The sequence below is a fragment of the Schistocerca cancellata genome, chromosome 5 (genome assembly GCF_023864275.1).
Source record: "Schistocerca cancellata isolate TAMUIC-IGC-003103 chromosome 5, iqSchCanc2.1, whole genome shotgun sequence".
In the NCBI taxonomy this organism is placed as follows: domain Eukaryota; kingdom Metazoa; phylum Arthropoda; class Insecta; order Orthoptera; family Acrididae; genus Schistocerca; species Schistocerca cancellata.
Genome location: NC_064630.1, coordinates 1,275,912 through 1,298,829, shown reverse-complemented (window position 1 = coordinate 1,298,829; position 22,918 = coordinate 1,275,912). Strand labels below are relative to the sequence as shown.

At 44.7% G+C, this 22,918-nt stretch overlaps 1 protein-coding gene across 1 annotated transcript in view; it reads right to left on the bottom strand.

The window, feature by feature from the left end:
- The window catches only part of LOC126188105 (cytochrome P450 9e2-like), a 94,610-nt gene that overhangs the window by 49,678 nt on the left and 22,014 nt on the right, over positions 1 to 22,918 (bottom strand). Inside the window, exon 2 of the mRNA XM_049929571.1 lies at positions 13,452 to 13,836. Within this exon, the coding sequence (XP_049785528.1) occupies positions 13,452 to 13,836 (385 nt within the window). The remainder of the gene's footprint in view (positions 1 to 13,451; positions 13,837 to 22,918) is intronic.

Genomic DNA, 22,918 nt, shown 5'->3' with positions numbered 1-22,918 from the left:
TGGAGATGATGTTGCAGGACAAAATCACTGAACCTCCAGAGAGTTCTTGATCCTCTCCAGTGGTTGTTGTGAAGAATAAGGACAGCACGTGGCGCATTGACTACTGATGACCCAACAAAATCACAAGCCTATCCACTGCCATGCACTGGTGATACAATAGACTGCTTAGTAGTTCTCAACTAAAGTAACGCAGAAAGGCTGCTGGCAGATCAAGACTAACAAGGCTGACTGGGAAAAGGCTGTCTCCAAAACACCTGACTGCCTCTGTGATTCAACGTTATGCCATCTGAACTATGTAATGCTTCAGCCACCTTTGAGCACATGATAAAACAGCCTGCTTCAACACTTTAAATAGACGATTTGTCTTTGTTTTCTGTATTACAACATTGTTGTTCCAAAGACATTTGAAACACATATAAGCCACCTGACAATTGTGTTGAAGTGTGATCAACCCGAAGCTTCCATCTGAATCCAAAGAAGTGCCTCTCCGTCACACAAGAAATGAAAAACTTGAGGCAGGTAGTGAATAGCATTGGAAACCATTGTGATCCACAGAAAATAAGGGCAGCCATATCTACATCTACATCTACATCCATACTCCGCAAGCCACCTGACGGAGTGTGGCGGAGGGTGCCTTGACTACCTCTATCGCTTCTCCCTTCTATTCCAGTCTCGTATTGTTCGCGGAAAGATGGATTGTCGGCATGCTTCTGTGTGGGCTCTAATCTCTCTGATTTTATCCTCATGGTCTCTTCGCGAGATATACGTAGGAGGGAGCAATATACTGCTGGACTCTTCGGTGAAGGTATGTTCTCGAAACTTCAACAAAAGCCCGTACCGAGCTACTAATCGTCTCTCCTGCAGAGTCTTCCACTGCAGTTTATCTATCATCTCCGTAACGCTTTCGCGATTACTAAATGATCCTGTAACGAAGCGCGCTGCTCTCCGTTGGATCTTCTCTATCTCTTCTATCAACCTTATCTGGTACGGATCCCACAATGGTGAGCAATATTCAAGCAGTGGACGAACAAGTGTACTGTAACCTATTTCCTTTGTTTTCGGACTACATTTCCTTAGGATTCTTCCAATGTATGCTTTACTGACGATTAATTTTATATGGTCATTCCATTTTAAATTACTCCTAATGCCTACTCCCCAATAATTTATGGAATTAACTGCTTCCAGTTGCTGACCTGCTATTTTGTAGCTAAATGATAAGGGACCTATCTTTCTATGTATTCGCAGAACATTACACTTGTCTACATTGAGATTCAATTGCCATTCCCTGCATCATGCGTCAATTCGCTGCAGATCCTCCTGCATTTCAGTACACTTTTCCATTGTTACAACATCTCGATACACCACAGCATCATCTGCAAAAAGCCTCAGTGAACTTCCGATGTCAATCACAAGGTCATTTATGTATATTGTGAATAGCAACGGTCCTATGACACTCCCCTGCAGCACACCTGAAATCACTCTTACTTCGGAAGACTTGTAACCTCCCCCTCACTTACCGACCTTAATGACAGTGACAAATGAAACCGCGTGTACCTAATGGGAGTTTTGGAAAAGCAATCGTCACCGAAGTTAATCTGTCGGTAAAGAGGGAGGAAAGGGTTACATCTAAATGAAAGGAAATGTGCTAATGAAACAGGTGGAAATTAATTTTGAAAAGGGTTAAGTTAATAAAGAAAGAAAATGTGCAGCCGTTACGTTAACAATTAACTAGCGGTAATTAGGTATTTGAGATTTGGGGGAAATCACGGTCGCCAGTCCTAAGGACAATTACTATAGTAACTGGAAAAGAAAGGTTATTACACATATAATTAGCACTAGAAGCGTGGCAACTGAAGGTTGACACGTGTAGTGTGAAAACTGAAAGTTTGTCAGAAGTAATAAATTTCGCTACACCCTGACTTAATTTAGCAAAAGAATTGATAAAACCGGAAAATCGAAAGTTAATTTAGTGACTGAAGTTAATAGTGAGCTTTATTTCTGAAGCACATCGAAATTCAGTAAAATACGGTTAGTCTTGGACTACCTCAACAATCATTTCAAAAGCTACTTGAATCTACGCAATTTAGAAAGAAGAGATTTAACTTTGAGCCTGAATTAAATGATTCTGAACAATTAACAATAGTAAAATTTAGTACGTACCAAGCTGAGCTGCAGTCACAGGTAAGCTAAAATATGGTAACAAAACTCGCACTCTTAATTTGTGCTTGTGTAATCTGAATATTGTATCCAGCTAACTGAACTTTGAAATTAAAGCAGTGAAATGATGTTACTTTAATGCTGGCGTCTGAATTTCAACGACACTCGGGTTCATTCCGGAAAAGGAAGGGACCCTGCTTGGCAATGCAATTGGGACAATGAGCAACAAAGGTTCATGCTAAGTTGCTGTAATTATAGTTACGAAAATGGTACAGTTTGAAAAGCTGAGGTCTACCATACAGTTCTAAAACTTTACTTGCGTCCAGTCTTCCTTGTCGGTTGATTGAAGGTTTGAAGCCGTCGGTCGAGGAGGTGGTGACAGTCACTCATTGTCGGCCGTCGCTGTTGCAGAAGCTGGATGTTGGCGCGCCTTCTTCTCGACACGGTCACCAGACGAAACGGGCTCTTGATGTGCGCTAGTTAATGTTTCCCGTCCGCGACACCATGTCAGAAACTATCATCGCAAGTCGAGCGCAATTACATGCTGCCAAACCCCGAAACCGTGGCAACTCGCGGGAGCGTTACACAACACACCTGCTCCACTCGCTACTCCAGCCAGACTCCTTCTCTCAGCCCGCGCTCCACGCGGCAGAGTTAACACTACCAAAGATCCTACACACTTTGATTCTTCACACGACCTATCGACGTAATCGTTCGATAGCAGTTTTCCCTAGGCAAGACCCAGCGTAAAAATACAAATAATATTTACGAAACAAACCAATTATACATCGACATAAAAGCATAAATATACAAATAGTAAAACAATTACAATATACAAAGAGACAGAAATGTCATATCTTGAGGTAACAAAGCAAGGAAAAAAATAGTACAATAGATGGAAATAGGAGGATATGCATTTCCGGCGTTACACGTGCCCCACATTGTCTGAGGATGTTCGTGTAACGTAAACAGACTCAGAAAATGTCCCAAAAAAGAAACAGCGGAAATGCATATGCTCAAAACATAAAAAAAATTTAGCATTCGTCTAATTAACCATAACCCAATTTTTTAGACAATAATAATTGATTGGAGACACTCCTAATCTTATTCCACTCTGTCATCTTGCACAAAATAAAACAGGTTGACAACATATCAAAATTCATAGAAAACATAGAAAATGGTTTAGCTATTCCAAAATCATTAAAATTCGTAACACTATAAGAAATGGAATACTATTTGCAAAATTGATCAGAGTACATGGTCATAAAAAACAGGTATATCAAAATACGCAAACTAATAATTAATTACATAGAATACACATTTTTATGTAACCTTTTCATAATTAATATTCTTGTCATGTCCAATTAACGCTAAACAAGAAAATAATATACAGCAGATAAAATAAAACATAAATATTGACAGTAGAATTCTTTCAGCTGTCCAGGAAGAAAAACAGTTCCACCTTCCGTACCCGCAAGTACAAAGAATGCCGACAGCGGCACAAGAGCCGACAGCGGCACAGAGCCGACAGCGGCTTCGCCTCGCAAGTATTGTTGCGCCCGCCTGTGCGGCACGCTTGATCTCACCTGCCTGTGTGACGGCATTTCCAGAACGTCCGTTTCACTGAATTCTTTAGGAAAAACTAACTCCCGAGTAATCTCAAGGAGTCCATAAACACTATCACAGTGGATAACTCAACACTGTCCATCATCACACGCATGTACTAGCCTGAAACTTAAAACAGCGTCTAAGTACATCGGCAATGACTAATAAAAACACACTTTCATGAAATATTACAGAAAGTTACAAAATCATATTTACATTCCTTAATCTACTGTGACTCAGCTGAAAAGTTAAACTAGCAGCTTGGATTTTTCAGATGATTACTAATCAGTTACTCTTAAATCATTTAGTCAAAATTAATTACTTATTAATTACAACTTCTTTAATGACCTCTAGGTCAGGCAAAAGCACCGTAACATGGCACATCCTTAAATCTTACACTCTATATTTACATACTGTACAAATTACCCATTGTGTGGTATTAATCGATCCTAGGTTGGTACAATTTCAGGTCTACAATATTCCGTATACCTAATCGTTTTCCAGAGCTTGGATACTCTAAGCAATAAGCATTTGTGTGAGGTATACCAATGACTTTATATGGTCCATTATAAACAAACTTAAATTTAGAGATTTCATTGTCTATCTCGCTCGATTTCTCATGAGCTTTTACAAGTACTAAGTCTCCGATTGCAAACTTAGCAAAACGCGTTTTAGCGTCATGACGACGTATGCGAGCATCGGCTTTTAGCTTCATTACTTCTCGCAAACGATCTTTTTTCACACCAATACTAATGTCAATCCGTGGAGGGAATTTGATTATCTCTTCCACTAAACTTTTACTTCTGTCATCCAACAGGATTTCCTCTGGAGAAATCCCGTCGATTCATGTCTCAAGGTGTTCATAATTCTCTCAAATACTGCTACGTATTTGCCCCATGCCCTATGGTTGTGATGGCAATAGGTACGGCAAATTCGGCCTCGTCTTTGTTCGTGTGTTACGTTTGACACACCGTCTACAATACTTTCCAATTCACTTTCTACACTATTGTCAATGCCGAGATTCCTCACATTACAGTAGTTCAAATTCATACCTACGTCAATAGCATCCGGCCAGTTAACAATGTGTATAGGCTGGTATTGCCTATGCACACCGTCTCCTGCCTCGTCAAAACTAACTACTATTGTTTTATCTTGTGACGTACATGTCAAAGTTTTGCTTTCGCAATTAATCACTGCACGGTACTTTAATAGCCAATCTAACCCGATAATTACTTCCGTAGTCAAGTCTGGCACGACGACAAACTCTTGTTCAAATCGTGCCCCACATATCTCGAAGTTGACAAAAATCTGTTTTGTGGCCGATTTACTGGCCTTCCCAGTAGCACCGATAATTTTCACTCCTGCTACTGGCATAACTACGATGCCAGGTCTGTCTTTCAGTAACTCAAATATTTTCCCAGATACAGCACTCAATTCTGCACCGGTGTCAATCAACACGTTTAGTTGTAGGTCATGCATATTAACAGACACTACTATCTGTCTACACTTGTCCTCGGCTGTTTCTTTATTTTCCCACAGTAAATCCTCGTCTATATCCAGGTCATTCCAGAAAAAATCATCCGGCTTTGACCCTAAATCCGGCTTATCTGGCGGCTTTTTCAGCCTCTGTTCACATACAGTTTTAATTTCAACACGTTTGTCCTGAGGCTTAGCCTGTAGCTTCGCCTCCAATACCGAAACCTTTTCCTGTAACTCGTCAACTAGTGAGTGTTGCTTTGCTATCAATTCATTAATCGTCACCTTCGTTGATTCCACTTTGGTCAGATTAATCTCATCCGCCAATCTACCTGGAGGTATGTGTCCAGTAGTTTCTGCAATTACTTCCGCTAGATCGGCGCAACCCACACTGCTATCGTCTGACCGTATAATGTCAGCTCTAACCTCATACACGTTGTAATCTATGTGCTTTTCTACCAATCGTGTCCGGCTATCACTAAAATTTTCGCAATCTTTCTCCTTAATACTCTCGCAATGTTTAAACTGGAGGTTTGCGTCGGATGGGTCGGCTACTTCTACCACTATAACTTTCGGTAAAGTCTGCCGGTTATGGCCAGAACTTTCCGTTACTACTTCAACATCCAACTCCTGCGGGACGAAACACGACGAATCTTGCTCGTGCTCCCCATTAACATCAATTATTTTTAGTAAAGTCTGCCGGTTAGGGCCAGAACTTTCTATCACTTCACAAACACTATCTTCCTGCGGGACGAGACGCGGCAAATCCTGCACGCGCTCCCCATAAACACTTCTCCCATACAGACCCCTATAATCTCTTAGTTCGTCGTATAAGCGACCGAACTGCCTTAACCAGACCTCATCCCTCTCTGCATCCCCTCGCTCGATGACGGACGTGTTATCCGACATCTGATCTTCTCTCAACAATTGCGAATCATTCTTAAACTCAATCTCCAGTTCCGCTGTGGGTATTACAGCTGCCACTTTATAATCGATTTCCGGAACACTACTTAAATTGTTCTCACTGACAGTGAATGTACTACCTACTGCCGTGTATACAGCTGATCTACTACTTGTGGGCGCACTCCTTTCTCCTAACACTGGCACACACTCCCGCCGTTGATTATTCCATACGGAATTTTCATAACGGCGACACCTGGGTTTTCTCTTGTTATTGGGCCGCCAAAATTTCTCCACGCCCGCTCGGCCCCTCACCGGCGCGGCTAATGGTTTCCCTGTCTCGTCCCAGCAGATACGCTCCCCGGATGCTGCTGAGGCGGCTGATCACACCCTCTGGCGTTATTACTATTCTGTGAAGCCCGTATCACGTTAGTATGATACTGGTTTCCGTCATTCCTGTTATTATTTGCATTGTACCGATTGTTATTACGGTCCGAACCACTATTGTTATTCCTGCCAAAGTAGCGGTATGCATTATTCCCATGGTTATTGTTGTTGTGGTTGCTGTGGTACCCGTTGTTGTTACCACGGCCTCTATCACTGTCGCGATTATTGCGCCAATTGTCCTCGTCCTCAACTCTTCCCAGGAAATCATTGATTGTCTTGTGATTGCTTCCTACGTATCGTTTTGTATCATCTGGAAGCTTCTTGTAGAGTTCCCAGACTATTTCGGATTCCGTGCGGCGATCTCGCAAATATTCCAACTTGCGGATCCAGCCCTCACAAAACTCCTTCATCGAGCCGCGCGAATTCGCATCGAAAGGCCTCGATACGACAAATTCGCGCCAGACACTTTGCTGTTTTTGCTCTGACCAGTATTCAGCCAGAAACAAATTTTTAAACTCGTCAAAAGTCAGGTTCGTAATGTTGAGGTTTAAGCCCCAACGCTTGGCATCACCAGCCAGCACATCAATAACCGCATTAATTTTTCTCTCATTAGTCCATGATCTGGGTAAAACTCTTTCACAATTTTTAATGAAATCCGTCGCTTGTATACCGCCTTTTTTCAAGGGGTCGAACCGCTCCTCTTTCGTCAACAATTCCGAACTATGTGCACAGATTGGCACATAGCTCTGTTTTTCGTCAAGTTTCTTTTCTAATTCCGACACTCTTGTAATTACTTGGCAAGTGGTTGTCGCAAGTGTTTCCACTTCCCTCTTTTTCTCTTCGCAGGTATTAGCCTGCTCCCTCACTTTAGTGTCTACTTCGGACACTAAAGCCTTTAAAGTTTCCACCTTCTGTTGATCCTCTTTTTTCACTAATTGAATTTGTTCCGTCACCTTATTCTCGATGATCGGAGCAACTGCTTCTCCTACACTTATCTCGATTCTGCTAATTTCGGAATCAAAACGAGTATTTATGCTCGCAATTTCCGCCTGAACGCCTATCATTTCCTGTTTAAGATTACCGATTTCGGTATTAATTACAACATTATCTTCTTTGATTTTATCAACTTTTGTGGTAACAACTCCAACATTGTTGTTAACAACGTTAATAGCTTTGTTCTGATTGTCTAGCATCCGTTCAATTTTTTCAGACTGAGCTTCTTGCTTGGCAGCCTGAGCTTCTTGCCTGGCAGCCCGAGCCTCTTGCTTGACAGCCTGAGCTTCTTGCTTGGCAGCCTGAGCTTCTTGCTTGGCAGCCTGATCTTCTTGCTTGGCAGACAGAGCTTTAATTTCTGCCGATTGACTCTTGATTTCGTTAATCAAAACATTCAATAAATCAGTTAAATTCCCGGAAACTACCGGTTCCACTTCCGTAGCGGCTTCCTCTTTAATTGTCCCCCCGTATTCGTCATCAAGGGATTCACATCTGATTTTCACTTCCGATTCCGAAACATTTTCTAAAGTGTGGAATTCCATTTCTGCTCTTTGTTGCGTTTCGGCGGTCGCGTCTTTCATGCTAGCCGCCTGCCCCTGAACAATGGGTACCGCGGTGCGCGTTTCCCACTGTTCGACCGATTTTTCCGTATCCAAGTCTACCAAATTTTGGCAATTGTTGCCTTCACTCATTTTAATAATTTTCAATATAAATGCCAAACCTCAAATATAATTAGGATTACTCCCACTACTTATTCTCGCTGACGTAACGGCCTGTACGTAACCAGTACTTTGTTACGAGATTTGCACAATGCAAAATTCGTGTCCAGAACAACCTCAAATCCGAAGATTGTCCTGTCACCAGGTCGCCACGTGTAACCTCCCCCTCACTTACCGACCTTAATGACAGTGAAAAATGAAACCGCGTGTACCTAATGGGAGTTTTGGAAAAGCAATCGTCACCGAAGTTAATCTGTCGGTAAAGAGGGAGGAAAGGGTTACATCTAAATGAAAGGAAATGTGCTAATGAAACAGGTGGAAATTAATTTTGAAAAGGGTTAAGTTAATAAAGAAAGAAAATGTGCAGCCGTTACGTTAACAATTAACTAGCGGTAATTAGGTATTTGAGATTTGGGGGAAATCACGGTCGCCAGTCCTAAGGACAATTACTATAGTAACTGGAAAAGAAAGGTTATTACACATATAATTAGCACTAGAAGCGTGGCAACTGAAGGTTGACACGTGTAGTGTGAAAACTGAAAGTTTGTCAGAAGTAATAAATTTCGCTACACCCTGACTTAATTTAGCAAAAGAATTGATAAAACCGGAAAATCGAAAGTTAATTTAGTGACTGAAGTTAATAGTGAGCTTTCTTTCTGAAGCACATCGAAATTCAGTAAAATACGGTTAGTCTTGGACTACCTCAACAATCATTTCAAAAGCTACTTGAATCTACGCAATTTAGAAAGAAGAGATTTAACTTTGAGCCTGAATTAAATGATTCTGAACAATTAACAATAGTAAAATTTAGTACGTACCAAGCTGAGCTGCAGTCACAGGTAAGCTAAAATATGGTAACAAAACTCGCACTCTTAATTTGTGCTTGTGTAATCTGAATATTGTATCCAGCTAACTGAACTTTGAAATTAAAGCAGTGAAATGATGTTACTTTAATGCTGGCGTCTGAATTTCAACGACACTCGGGTTCATTCCGGAAAAGGAAGGGACCCTGCTTGGCAATGCAATTGGGACAATGAGCAACAAAGGTTCATGCTAAGTTGCTGTAATTATAGTTACGAAAATGGTACAGTTTGAAAAGCTGAGGTCTACCATACAGTTCTAAAACTTTACTTGCGTCCAGTCTTCCTTGTCGGTTGATTGAAGGTTTGAAGCCGTCGGTCGAGGAGGTGGCGACAGTCACTCATTGTCGGCCGTCGCTGTTGCAGAAGCTGGATGTTGGCGCGCCTTCTTCTCGACACGGTCACCAGACGAAACGGGCTCTTGATGTGCGCTAGTTAATGTTTCCCGTCCGCGACACCATGTCAGAAACTATCATCGCAAGTCGAGCGCAATTACATGCTGCCAAACCCCGAAACCGCGGCAACTCGCGGGAGCGTCACACAACACACCTGCTCCACTCGCTACTCCAGCCAGACTCCTTCTCTCAGCCCGCGCTCCACGCGGCAGAGTTAACACTACCAAAGATCCTACACACTTTGATTCTTCACACGACCTATCGACGTAATCGTTCGATAGCAGTTTTCCCTAGGCAAGACCCAGCGTAAAAATACAAATAATATTTACGAAACAAACCAATTAGACATCGACATAAATGCATAAATATACAAATAGTAAAACAATTACAATATACAAAGAGACAGAAATGTCATATCTTGAGGTAACAAAGCAAGGAAAAAAAATAGTACAATAGATGGAAATAGGAGGATATGCATTTCCGGCGTTACAGTCTTCTCTCCTTTGTGTATGACATGCTGCGTTCTGTTATCTAGGAACTCTTCAATCCAATCACACAATTGGTCTGATAGTCCATATGCTCTTACTTTGTTCATTAAACGACTGTGGGGAACTGTATCGAACGCCTTGCGGAAGTCAAGAAACACGGCATCTACCTGGGAACCCGTGTCTATGGCCCTCTGAGTCTCGTGGACGAATAGCGCGAGCTGGGTTTCACACGACCGTCTTTTTCGAAACCCATGGTGATTCCTACAGAGTAGATTTCTAGTCTCCAGAAAAGTCATTATACTCGAACATAATACGTGTTCCAAAATTCTACAACTGATCGACGTTAGAGATATAGGTCTATAGTTCTGCACATCTGTTCGACGTCCCTTCTTGAAAACGGGGATGACCTGTTCTCTTTTCCAATCCTTTGGAACGCTACGCTCTTCAAGAGACCTACAGTACACCGCTGCAAGGAGGGAGGCAAGTTCCTTCAGGTACTCCTTGGTTTTCCCGAAACGTGGTCGAACTACTGGTGATTGATAAAGGACTTCTGTACTGAGAGATATCCATTCCAAGAAGTACTATAGGGAGACGCCAAATTTTCCCGGAAAGAAGTGCAAGAGAGATTTTTCCGTGTTCTTAAGAGGACACTAACATCTTCTCCAATTCTAGCACTGTACGAAGAGAATGACAATATAGAACTTCACACTGATGCTAGGAGTTATGGGACAGATGCAGTTCTAATACAAATTCAGCAAGGTGCTGAAAAGGTGGTAACTAATGCTTTCAGAGTACTCCCCAAAACCAAAATGACCTACTCTCCTACCAAGAAATATAACCTTACATTTGTTTTGGCCATCATCAAGGTCCAATCTTATTTATTTGGCAAACCATACAGCATTGTGACAGATCATCATTCTATATACTTGTTGACTAGCCCAAGGGATCTATGTAGTCGGGTAGCAAAACGGATACTGAGGCTTCAGCAGCACGAAGTCACAGTGGGTGCAAAGCAAGGACGTTGACTACCTTTCGAGAAACCCTTTAGCACAACTCAGCAGTGTGGATGGAATATCAGGCACCAATATATTAAACGACGTTTTTGCTGAAAAGAGGGAAGATCCAGCACTGACGGAAACCATAGAAGCCTTGAACAGGGAGGCGCCTACCAAAGGAGAATTCCAATTAACAAACAAAACGCTCTGTAACAGGAAACATGATTCAGAAATTGTTGCTCTTCGTCCCACGTCACTGTAAGGAATGCCAGTGATGGAAGCACATGTCGCAATTGCCTTTGGGACATCTGACACCAGTTCTGCCTGATTACCTCTTGAGGCGCTCCCAAAGTCGACAGAAAGGAATCGAAGAATAATAGTGCACACTGACTGCCTCACCCGGTAAGCTTTCACCAATGCTGTGCGGGCTGCCTAAGCTCCGTAAATTGCAAGATTCTTGGTAGAATACAGCATTTTGAAGCACGTAGCATCCTTGCGATAAACTCTGATCTCGGAAGTATTTTCGAGACAATACTAGTTTTAAAGTAATTTCGCGTTGCGACGTCACTCTCAGGTTGAAAACTGCCTACCTGCTGAACTGCCTCACTGAATGCTTTAACAAGATGTTGGAAGATATTCTCTCAATGTACGTTGATGTCAGACAGATGTACTGTGATGCAATATTATTCACCGTGATATTCGCGTTATAGCGCCAAGCACAGGCCAGTGACATGTTACGGATTTTTACGCCTATGCAGAAAGTGTTGTTATCGCAAAAGTTACTAGAGTGCTACTTCAGGTCGTACCATATCCTTCATTGTTTTCTGGAAGTCACACACGAAGTCGAGTATTATGACGCCTCATCAAGAACAGAAAGTGCAGCGACGTCTTCCACGTCCGCTGTATGAAGCCCCTGTTCAGTACTGAAGCGGTTTCTCATTATTAAAGGCCTGCCCGATGAACACGAAACCTCAGTGAGATGGGCTATCGGTGTGTGGGATGTGACACGAACCAAATCCGTGGATCATCCAGCGCTGCCACGAAGAGTACCAGTGACAAGCCCAGCATCCAGGTTGCTGTAGTCGGCTCCAGTGAGAATTTCTCAAACAATGGGTCACTGTTTTCGCAGGCCACGAAACAAAGCTACAAGCAGTCGTGCACGCACTGTGGAGTATCGGTTAGCGTTGCTGGCTGGCGTGTTACGGCTTGCCAGTTAAAATCCAGTCACCATCTGACATTATTTATTTACTGTTTGTCATTCCTAGAAGGTTCTCGAAATTTCATATGTTTTCATTGCATGCATATAGTGCAATACTCGATATTAGTATAAACAGAAAAACTCTGTGTCCGGGAGACAGTTCTGTGTGCTTGATAGGTCCGCTTTCAATGCTAAGTGTCCATCATTGACAATCCTGCTTTCGTATTTGAATTTGACTGTGGCTACAACGTGTCAATATGTTGTTGCAGCCCATTTGATAACGGCGATAAAAAATTCATAATTATCTGAGAATTGGCTAACTCTTTATCACCAAAAAATTGTGAAAGAATAGATTGATAGTCACTGTAAAGTTCATATGTTGAGTTGCAGACAGGCACGACAAAAAGACAATTTACACACTGAGATCTCACGCAAATCCTTCTTCAGAAAAGGACACATACATACATTCACAAAAGCAGAAACATCTCGCGCAGTCATAGCCATTATCTCTCAGCCGCTCTTGTCAGTCCATAAAATTGCAGAAATAAGAAATACCAACAGCTGTACATTTCATAAACTATATTAATTACACGACCAGTTTTGACACTACGTTAGTATCATCTTGAGGCCCCTTTTCAAATTGAATGGTGATACACGATACTCAGTGCAATAGGATAGGTACCATTTATCTTCACTGGTCTCACGAGTTTCTATTTACTCGATGTGTGCACCCCAGCCATCTAAATTACAAGGACAAGGTTTTCTGTTTCTTTCCTAGTTTCCTCTTTCATCAGTTGTCACCAAGTACTTGAATAGAAAGAAATTAACCTGCTTGCCATTAGTTTGAAGTATTAGTTGCAGGCAGTCATTTGGAAACTTGCCTAGCAACAGGTGGAACCAGTGGCGCACTCCGGGCGGAGCGGCTGGAGTGTGGAGGCAGGGGTCACGTGTGGACGAGGTGTGCCCGCCTGTGTGAAACTACGTGTGCTTTCTTTTCTGTAGAAAGCTTTGACTGAAAGCTCAGTCTTTTACAGTCTTTTTGTTGTGCCTATCTGCAACTCAACATGTCATCTATACAGTGAGTGGCAATATATTATTTTCATAATTTTTGATATTCCAGCTTTGATTTTTTTATTGCTTATTTTCTTTTTTCTTTTTTTCTTACTAAAAACAAACAAAAACATTTAACTGCTGGGACGTAATTTATTGGAACTTTCCGTCCGAGGTAAAATAGATACTATATGCCACGTAGAGAAAATAAGTGTAATCAGTACTTACCTTTCAATGCGACAAGCATCTTTTGTGAGAGTGGATTGCTCTTTTCTGCATTGATGAAATTCATATGGTCAGTAAAGTGGTCAAAATCCTTGACAGTGATGGAGCGTATCAATTCGGGATCTCTAATCAGTAGGACAGGGATCGTAAACGAGAAGAGACCTGCATAGGGGTGTGGGTCCAACTTCTGATAGAGTTCGTTGAGAATGTCAGGCATGGACTTGGTGCAGAACACCACGTCCAGCATGTTGCCCACTACTGGCAGAGGCGTCAGGTACGGAACTCTGCGGTCAGCGAAGACCCCGACCCAGCGGCGCCACCACAGGACGGACGCTGCCGCGGCCCCCAGCACCAGTGGCGTCCACAGCGTCCAGCAGTCCACGGCGATCTGCGGGGAAACACGGAAAGTGCTTCTTAGGCATGCGATCTATCTTTCCTGACTTTCAGTGATACCATGTACTGAACAATTTATTAGCGCCGTATTTGAAAGTTAATTTATCATAGTCGTGAATCTATTATGATAGTCCTCTTATGAAGCTCTGTACATTAATTACATGGGATCATTATAAATAATGTCCTTGCATGAGAAAAATTATAATCAGACACTTTAACACAGATTAGTCACTTAATTATGCATTTGCAATTCAATAAAAACGAAATGACCAAGTCGTATTAGCTGTATAACGTAATTTAAGTAAATCATACTTGCGTTTACATTCGTAAATCTTATCTGTTATGGGATACAGTCAACAACAGTTGACGAAATTTACCCTATGCAGGAAAACTTAATAGCTTACTTTGAAGTGTGTGGCCAAAACAATTAAATTTTTTCGATCACACACAAAAATAGAATTATTTCATTATTGATAAGCTCGTAATCCCTTCCCTGCATTGCAATTACTACTTTGTAGCAGACAGGACAGTTTGAGGCAGATGTCTTCTGGGTTTCTTTAGACCATTTTATTACTAGGTAGTGTATGATCGTGTGCTGGTGTCAAGCGATTTGAGTGTTAAACACTATGTACACAAGATGGAAACAAATGCGGGCGCCAGGTACTGCTTGTGTGTGATTGCAGTTATGGGTCTAGATCGAACCGGGAGTTTAATCTGGCCATCTTTGCTTATCGTGAAGCTCAAAATGCTGAATGACTAACGGATATTGAAGGGCATGTCCTCAGTCGTAACAACAAAATACCACGCTTTAGGAAACCATAGCTTGATTCTAAAATTACCTCTACACATGTGGTATATTTTTTTCTGGCGAGCTTCATTTCTTCTTTCTTCAAATCAAATTACTTTTTAACAACTTACGTTACTAATGTTGAGCGCCGTCTTTTTTTCAACTCTGGGAAAACACACACGCTTACGCAAGTGTTCCTTCTTAAAGCATTTGAGAGTTATGCTTAGTTTTTCTGTACCAGTAGCATCTGCTAACTCTGTGTCCTGTTGGGTCATAAAATATTTGGTCTTTGGATGTGCTCATCCACTGTACTCTACAGGGAGGTGACAAAAGTCGTGCGATGGCTCCCATGATCGTATTTGGCCTCCTCTCGTCCGGGCTAGTGCAGCAACTCGGCACGACGTGTACACAACAAGTCGCTGGGAGGCCCACGCATAAATACTGAGCCGTGCTACCGCTACAACCGTCTGGTGCAAGATGTTTTGTATGAACTGCTCTCTCGATTAGGTCCCATAAATGTTCGATGGGATTCATGGCGGGCGATCTGGGTGGCCAAATCATTCGCTCGAATTATTCAGAATGTTCTTCAAACGTACCGTCAACAATTGTGGCCCGGCGACATGGTATCGTTGTTTGGGAATATGAAGTCCGTGAATGGCTGCAAATAATCCCCAAGTCGCTGGACGCAACCATTTCCATCCCCCACCAGCTTGCACATCTCCTTGTTGACAACTCGGGTCCATGGATTCCTGGTGTCTGCGCCACATCACTCTCTACCATCAGCTGTGACTAACTGAAGTCAGGACCCACCTGACCAGTCCACCATTTTGCAGTCGTCTACGGTTCAACCGATACGGTCACGAGCCTAGGAGAGCTGCTGCAGGTGATGTTCCGCTGTTGGCAAAGGCACTCGCCTCGGTCGTCTACTGCGGTAGTCCACTAGCGCCAGACTAGGCCGCACTATCCTAACGGATACGTTCGTCGCACGCCCACATTCATTTGCGCTGTTGTTACACGCAGTGCTGCTTGTCTGTCAGCACTGACAACCCAAAGCAAACGCCGGTGCTCTCGGTCACTTTCCGTAGTGAGAGGTAAACCTGGTGTAATCGGCACGCTCTTGACACTGTGCATCCCGGAACAACGAATTTCCTAAACGCTTTACTAAATGGACTGTCCCACGCATCTAGCTCAAATCACCATTCCGCATTCATTGTCTGACCTGAGTACAAATTACAGCTGCTGTCAGCGAACTATCCTTTTTACGCTGTGTGCGCGATGCTACCGCCATTCGTACACGTGCTGCCCCCTGACTTCGCTCACCTCAGCGTACTGCCGACTCTGCATGAAGCAGCTGCTGGACGTCCTGCAAGTGCAGAAGCGTACTGGGAGTTCCACCTGGCCCCCAGTGTCTCGCGTGACTTGCTTTCTTTACCATTTTCAGGCCTGCCCACGCACGCCTTTAGAACGCATAAAGATTGTATAGTACTAGTCAGACATTACAAAGAGCAACAAATAACTTTCTGTTGAGCTCACTTTCTGTCTGTGACGGTACAAACCCCGGTACTAGATGAATATTTCTAGTATGCAAGGACTGTTTTGTGGAGAGCGAGCGCGCTACACGCTGCGCGATTCGCGGAACCGCGTGGCGCGCCCGCGCGAGATTTGCAACGATTGGTTGGATGGTGTTCGCCGCCGGGCGGCCACGTGGCCCGCAGCTTGGGGCATTGTTTGGTTTTTCGCGCATTACGCGGAAACTGTGTAGCTTACGGTGGAGAGCGATGCGGCAGCGGATTGTGGTCAGCAATATGCACCTTCTGAGAGATCGATCTTTATTTCAAGTCACGAGACGCAAAAGGTATAGTAACCTCAAAATCGGTTAATATCAGGAATACTGAAACATTTATAAAAATAGTAAATAATAACTTACAGGGATGAGCGAGCATTCATTAAAAACGTTTCGTCAAGCGGATCGAGTGCCGTACTCATATGTTAAGATTCAAAAGTAATTAAGCACCTAAAGACCAATAAACAAAGTTTGAGGCAAAATTGTTTATAAAATTCAATAGAAAATTCATGACGTAAAGAACGGCACTATATAATATTTTGGGTGGCATGACACGTATTTCAAACTCGTTAAGTTATACAATACATGTAACTTGCAATAGTTTTCATTGTTTGCAAATCATTATTAACATTTATCGCCCATAATTAATTCATTATTATAGATATGAAGATTTTGAGCAGTGCAATGTGTAGATCGCTATAGAATACAACTAAAAACAGTGCTACATGCAGTTCTATGTTAAAACTTTGCAGCACAGATGTAAACAAACAAATTTGCGCCAAGTTGCGAAATTTTGCAAAAACTAAAACTTGATTTATCGGCGATAGAATAATCCTACAAATTAATGTAAAGCAGTAAATGAGATTTACTTTTTAGCGCGGTTCCGATGGTGTACTGATTTCTGTCGAGGGATGTATGTATCAAAATTTGTAACCTTAACTGGTGAGACTGGTACTCAATTAACCAGGGGGTTGGACATCCGGGCCTATATAAGCGAGCGGCCATCTTGGCCAGGGGTGAGTTGTTGGTCAGTCGTACGGCAGTCGGGGAGCCGGTGGGCGGCGAGCAAGTCCCAGTTTTGGGTGGCCCATGTGGTCGTTTGAGTAAGAATGTTTTTCGCGCCGATTTTTTTCGACAAAGAGTATTGTTTAATAGTGCAAATGTTCAAGCATATTTTTGGTGAACTGGAAGTGCTACGATTATTTGTGTGAGTACGATTTACGAGGTATACATCGTCGTAAGTGAACATGTGGCGAACTGTGATTTCGCGCCAAAACTGTTAGAACAAACAGGACAGTGAGACTTGTGGCTCTGTTCGAATTGATTGAGTAATTTTCGACTATAGCAGCTTACATTACTGCTTTTGGAGGCTCGGAGTCAAATTATTATTAGAGTAAAACTGTAAACCGTCTCACCAGTGCTAATTTCATTGTGTGAAAGAAAAGAACAACGCCAATAAATAGTGATTGAACCGTGTCGTGAAAAACTGATTTTAGTATAACAATCGCCTAGTTCTTCTTTCCTAGCATAAACTGTACTTATGTCTGTGTGAACTATAACAAATGCGCTAGTGTCGAAGTATACTAATGCGCTAATGCACCAAGTGTGGAAATCATCTCCTGAGAGTTACGTGAGAGCCAAAATTTGGAATAACATTTTTTAACGAACAGTTGTATATGCTCCTTCGTAAGAACACTCTGCAACCCGACTTTATTATTTACCGCCCCGTCACATGTGGGACATTCGGTTTGGTCTGTCGGGTTCAGCTAAACTGGTGGCTGTCCGACCTTTGCTTAACGTGATTCAGAAGAATGAAGACCTTCAGTTGAGCAACAATAACTTTATTGCGAGCGCGTATCTGACGACGCCCGGCATGCATGGACCGATCGGAGCTATAGAATTTGCTTCCGGCCTATACAGAGGATCCTTAATCCTCGGAAAACTTCCGTAGTTAGGAGAGAAAACAGTACTCGTCCACACAAGTCAGGAGGCACGGAACTACTAACTAACTCAAAAGACAAGGAATAATAATAATAATAAACAGAACGTATATAAAAGCTAGAAAACACAGCGCCTCTAGAGGCTGGGCGCGGAACTACACAAATGTCGCGTAAAGTAATTACGACCGCACACCACTGCACTGACACGAGCGCACAGCACACACACACACACACACCGGCGAGCTTGAATTAGCGCGCGGCAGCGTCGCTACATCAGCCCCCCGGGCGGAAGCGGAGCGTCGGCGTCGAGATGCAGCGCCGGAAAGTGCACCCGACGTCCAGAACGGCTCGTCCTCGTCGGAGGAGGAGGAACAGCATCAGGAGGCGGATGTTGTGCTGCGTTGGGCGGCGGATGTTGAAGAGCCGGCGCCGGAGATGTGGCGTCAGTGTCTGGAACAGCCGTAGGTGGATGCCTACGACGAGGTGCCGCTAGTGGGCTGTCGGGAAAAACATACGCAGGTTCAACCCGATTCAACGCAACAGTCGTGGTTTCGCCGTTCACTAGGATATCCACGGTGTGGGCACTGTGCCGTAGCACTTCATATGGACCACAATAAGGAGCTTGTAGAGGCGGTTTAGCGCCCTCGGTGCGGAGCATGACGAGACGACACTGTTCCAGGTCCTGGTCCACCAAAGTGGCCGGCTTGCCATGACGCGTGGCTTTCGGAGGGCGAATCTTTGATACATGGTCCCTCAAGCGTCGCAAGAAATCCGGCTGGCCAGTAGCAACTGTCTCTGTGGCATCGGCGTCTACAAAGTCCCCAGGAAGGCGCAGTGTTTCTCCATAAACCAGTTCTGCCGCTGACGACCCCAGGTCTGGTTTGAAAGTAGTCCGTAAGCCTAACAAGACCACTGGTAGTGCGGTTGTCCAGGTTTCTTCGTGGCACATCAGCGCGGCCTTCAAACAACGGTGCCAGCGTTCGATCATTCCGTTGCTTGCTGGGTGATAACTTGTGGTCTTATGGTTGGTGTAACCACAAAACTTGGCCAGCTGTGAGAACAGGTCTGATTCAAATTGCCGTCCGCGGTCAGTGGTAATATGTAGTGGGCATCCAAATCTTGCCAACCAAGTCATTGCAAAAGCGGAAGCTAATGTATCTGCTGTGATATTATCCACCGGCACTGCCTCCGGCCAACGTGTAAAACGGTCGATCATTGTAAACAGATATCTTTGCCCGTTCGAAGGTGGAAGGGGTCCGACTACATCTAAATGAACCTGGGCAAAGCGGGCGGTGGTGTCCGGAAAATCGCCGATCGGTGCGTGTACATGGCGGTTAATCTTGCAGCGTTGGCACTGAAGACAAGATCGGACCCACTCGCGGCAGTCTTTTTGCATGCTTGGCCACATGAAACGTTGCGATACTAGGCGGAATGTCGGGCGTACCCCGGGATGGCACAATCCATGTACTGTATCAAAGGCTTGTCTTCTAAAAGCCGGCGTCAGAAAGGGACGAAGTCGGCCGCGAGAAACGTCGCAGTATAGCTGTGTATCTTCCCCCGGAACATCAACGAGTTTCAGTTGCAATGCGGAAGCCGTGTCTTTAACATAGGCAAGGAGTTCTTCGTCGTCTCTCTGTGCCTGTGCCAGTGCAGGAAAGTCTATGGTACTGGAAACACTGCTGATCCGTGAAAGGCAATCCGCAACAATGTTGTCGATCCCAGTAATATGTCTAATGTCGGTAGTAAACTGGGCCACGAACTCAAGGTGATGAAATTGACGGGGGGAGCAGTTGACACTATACCGACGGAAGGCGAACGTGAGTGGCTTGTGGTCTGTATATATCGTGAAAGTTCGCGCTTCCACTTGGGGGCCGAAATATTTCACTGCTTGGTATACTGCCAGGAGCTCACGGTCATATGTGCTCCATTTTCTCTCTAAAGGCGAAAGCTTGTGGGAATAATACGCCAGTGGCTGCCATGCGTTGTCGGACCATTGTTGTAACGCGGCACCGATCGCCGTCTGGCTCGCGTCTACGACAATTGCTAATGGCGCGTCGAGCCGTGGGTGTGCGAGAAGCGCCGCGTCGGCCATGCTCTTCTTTGTTGCCTCGAACGCAGAACACATGTCCCCTGTCCACTGTATCAGAGACTTGCTATTTACTGTAGGGCCTGATAATGCCGCCGTCAAAGGTTCCTGCAGCTCTGCAGCGTGAGGAAGGTGTCGTCGATAAAAATTGAGCATCCCCAAAAAACGAGGTAATTCTTTGATCGTAGTTGGTCGGGGTAGCTGCAAGATAGCGTCCACCTTCTCGGACAGAGGAAGAGAGCCTTCAGCAGAAGTCGTATGGCCAAGAAATGTTACCTCTGACTGCCCAAAAACACACTTGTCCGCGTTCAAGACGACACCGTAACGCTCCAATCGCTCGAAAATCTCTCGCAGATGTTGTCGGTGTTGTTCGTGGTAAGCAGAGAACACTAACACATCGTCCAGGTAGGCGAAACAGAACGGCAGCCCCTGGAGAACCGAGTCTATAAACCTTTGCCAGGCCTGAGCGGCATTGCGTAAACCGAAAGTCATAAATTTGCTTTCAAATAAATCGAAAGGCGTTATTATTGCAGTCTTTGGAATGTCGTCATTGGCCACCGGAATCTGTGTATACGCTTTAGCGCAGTCCAGAACTGTGAACACCGTGGCACCATGTAAAGCGTGATTATAATCCCTCAGTAACGGAACGGGATATCTGTCCGGCACTGTTCGCGCGTTAAGCGCACGGTAGTCACGACATGGGCGCCAAGCTCCACCCTTCTTCGGAACAAGATGTAATGCGGAGGATCACGGGCTCTTAGATGGCCGCATTATGCCCTCGCGAATCACAGCGTCAAATACTGCCTTCGCTATCTTCAATCGGTCCGGAGCGAGACGCCTAGGTCGGCATGCTACTGGGGGACCATCAGTCGTTTGAATGTGATGCACCGTGTCATGTGGTATACACCTGGGAGCGCCGGGCGGCCTGGTCAAGTTCGGATAGTTAAGCAGTAATTCAGTGTACTCACCCTCCGTAGCATGGACCAACTTGGCACTGTGCGTTGCGGTGTCGCGACGGAAGCCCGTGACTGCTAAGCCAGTGACGCTGTCTACCAAGCGTGCGTTCGCGACGTCCGGCAGCAGGTGGTAGTGTGCGAGAAGATCAGCCCCGACGATCGCCTCCGTGACGTCAGCCACTGTAAAATTCCACTCGTACGCGCGACGTAGGCCGAGATTAAGCTCCATCCTCTGTGTGCCATATGTTGCGATGGAAGAATTGTTGGCAGCCGTCAGACGGAAGGCAGTTGGCGGCCGGCAATAATGTACGGCTGTTCGTGGTATGATACTCAGGTCCGACCCAGTGTCAATTAAAAACTTTACACCGGAACACCTATCGGTAACGAACAGGCGCTTGGAGGATAACTGGCAGTTGGTTGCGCCTATTGTCGACCGCCGGTGGCGTTTGGGTGCGAGCATGGCGATGTGCACTTCCTTGCCTGATCGCCGAATCGTCGGTGGTACCAGCACAACGGTACCTCGCCTTTCGGAGTGGTAGTACCGCCGGGAGATCTGCTTCTCGAACGCCGCCGTCTGTATCGGCTTCTTCTATTATTGTCGTCGTCACGCGCCAGCAGCGCACTGACCTGGGCGCACAAAAGCTCAACCTTGGCAGCGAGAGAATCATGGTCGGCTCGTGCTACAGACGCGGTACTGTTTGCACTGTTGACCGACGCATGAGCCGCTGTGATCGCGTCGTGAATCCGGTCTGCTAGCTGCGCCACGTCATCCAGCGGCACGTCCGTTTGTGAGGCGATTATGGCTGTTATTTGCGGCGGCAACCTACTGCTACTGCTCCACAGCGTTCTGAGCCGACTGTCTGGCACAGTAACGGTGTCAACTTTGCTGCGTAGACGTCGCAGGTATTGAGAAGGCTTCCTGTCGCCAATTTCTTCCTGTGCCAGAACCTGACGTATCCGGTCCTCTTGTGACGCGGCCACCCGTCGAATCAACTCTGATTTCAGCCTGGCATAGGCTCCAGCCCCTGGCGGTGCTGTGATTATGTCCTGCACCTCGGCTGCATAGCGTCGGTCGAGTTGGCTCACAATCAGGGCAAATTTAGTTGCTTCGACCTTTATTCCAGCGCAGCTAAAACTTGCCTCCGCCTGCGCGAACCAGAGTACCGGGTTGTCGGGCCAGAACGGCGGCAAACGGACTGCAATCCTGGAGACGGCCTGCTGTTCGGTCATTATGTGCTCGTTACTTACGTAGCTCACGGCTGCTTCTTCTTAATCACGTCGGTCTCTGCTTGAATCACGTCGGGGTCACCACTTGTCGAAATCGTTCTGCAACTTTTTATGCTGTGGCCGTACTTTGCCTGATGCCTTTTAATCTAGTGTGTGTTTTTTTGTGTAAAATACTTTTTTACACTTATATCTCTGTTTACCGCTTTGTATGGTTTCTTTTCTTATGTTCCGCCTTTTTTGTTTCTATTTTCCGTCATGTTTTCTTCTTTATATTGTTTTAAATGCCTTCTTGTCTATTTATGTCTCTTGCTGAAGAGTAGTGCTTATGCTGCTGCCACCTCGCCCCTGATGAGGAATGGAAATTGCAATGAAGGAAAAGAAATGAATCAAAATCAAATCTTATTATTAATTTACGCGCGACTGGAGCAAAATTGGCTCATTATGCTGTCCAACGTTTCCTGAACAAGTTGAAATTCAAAAACAGCGTGTTCCACAACTGATCGAAGTGTTTCCTGGG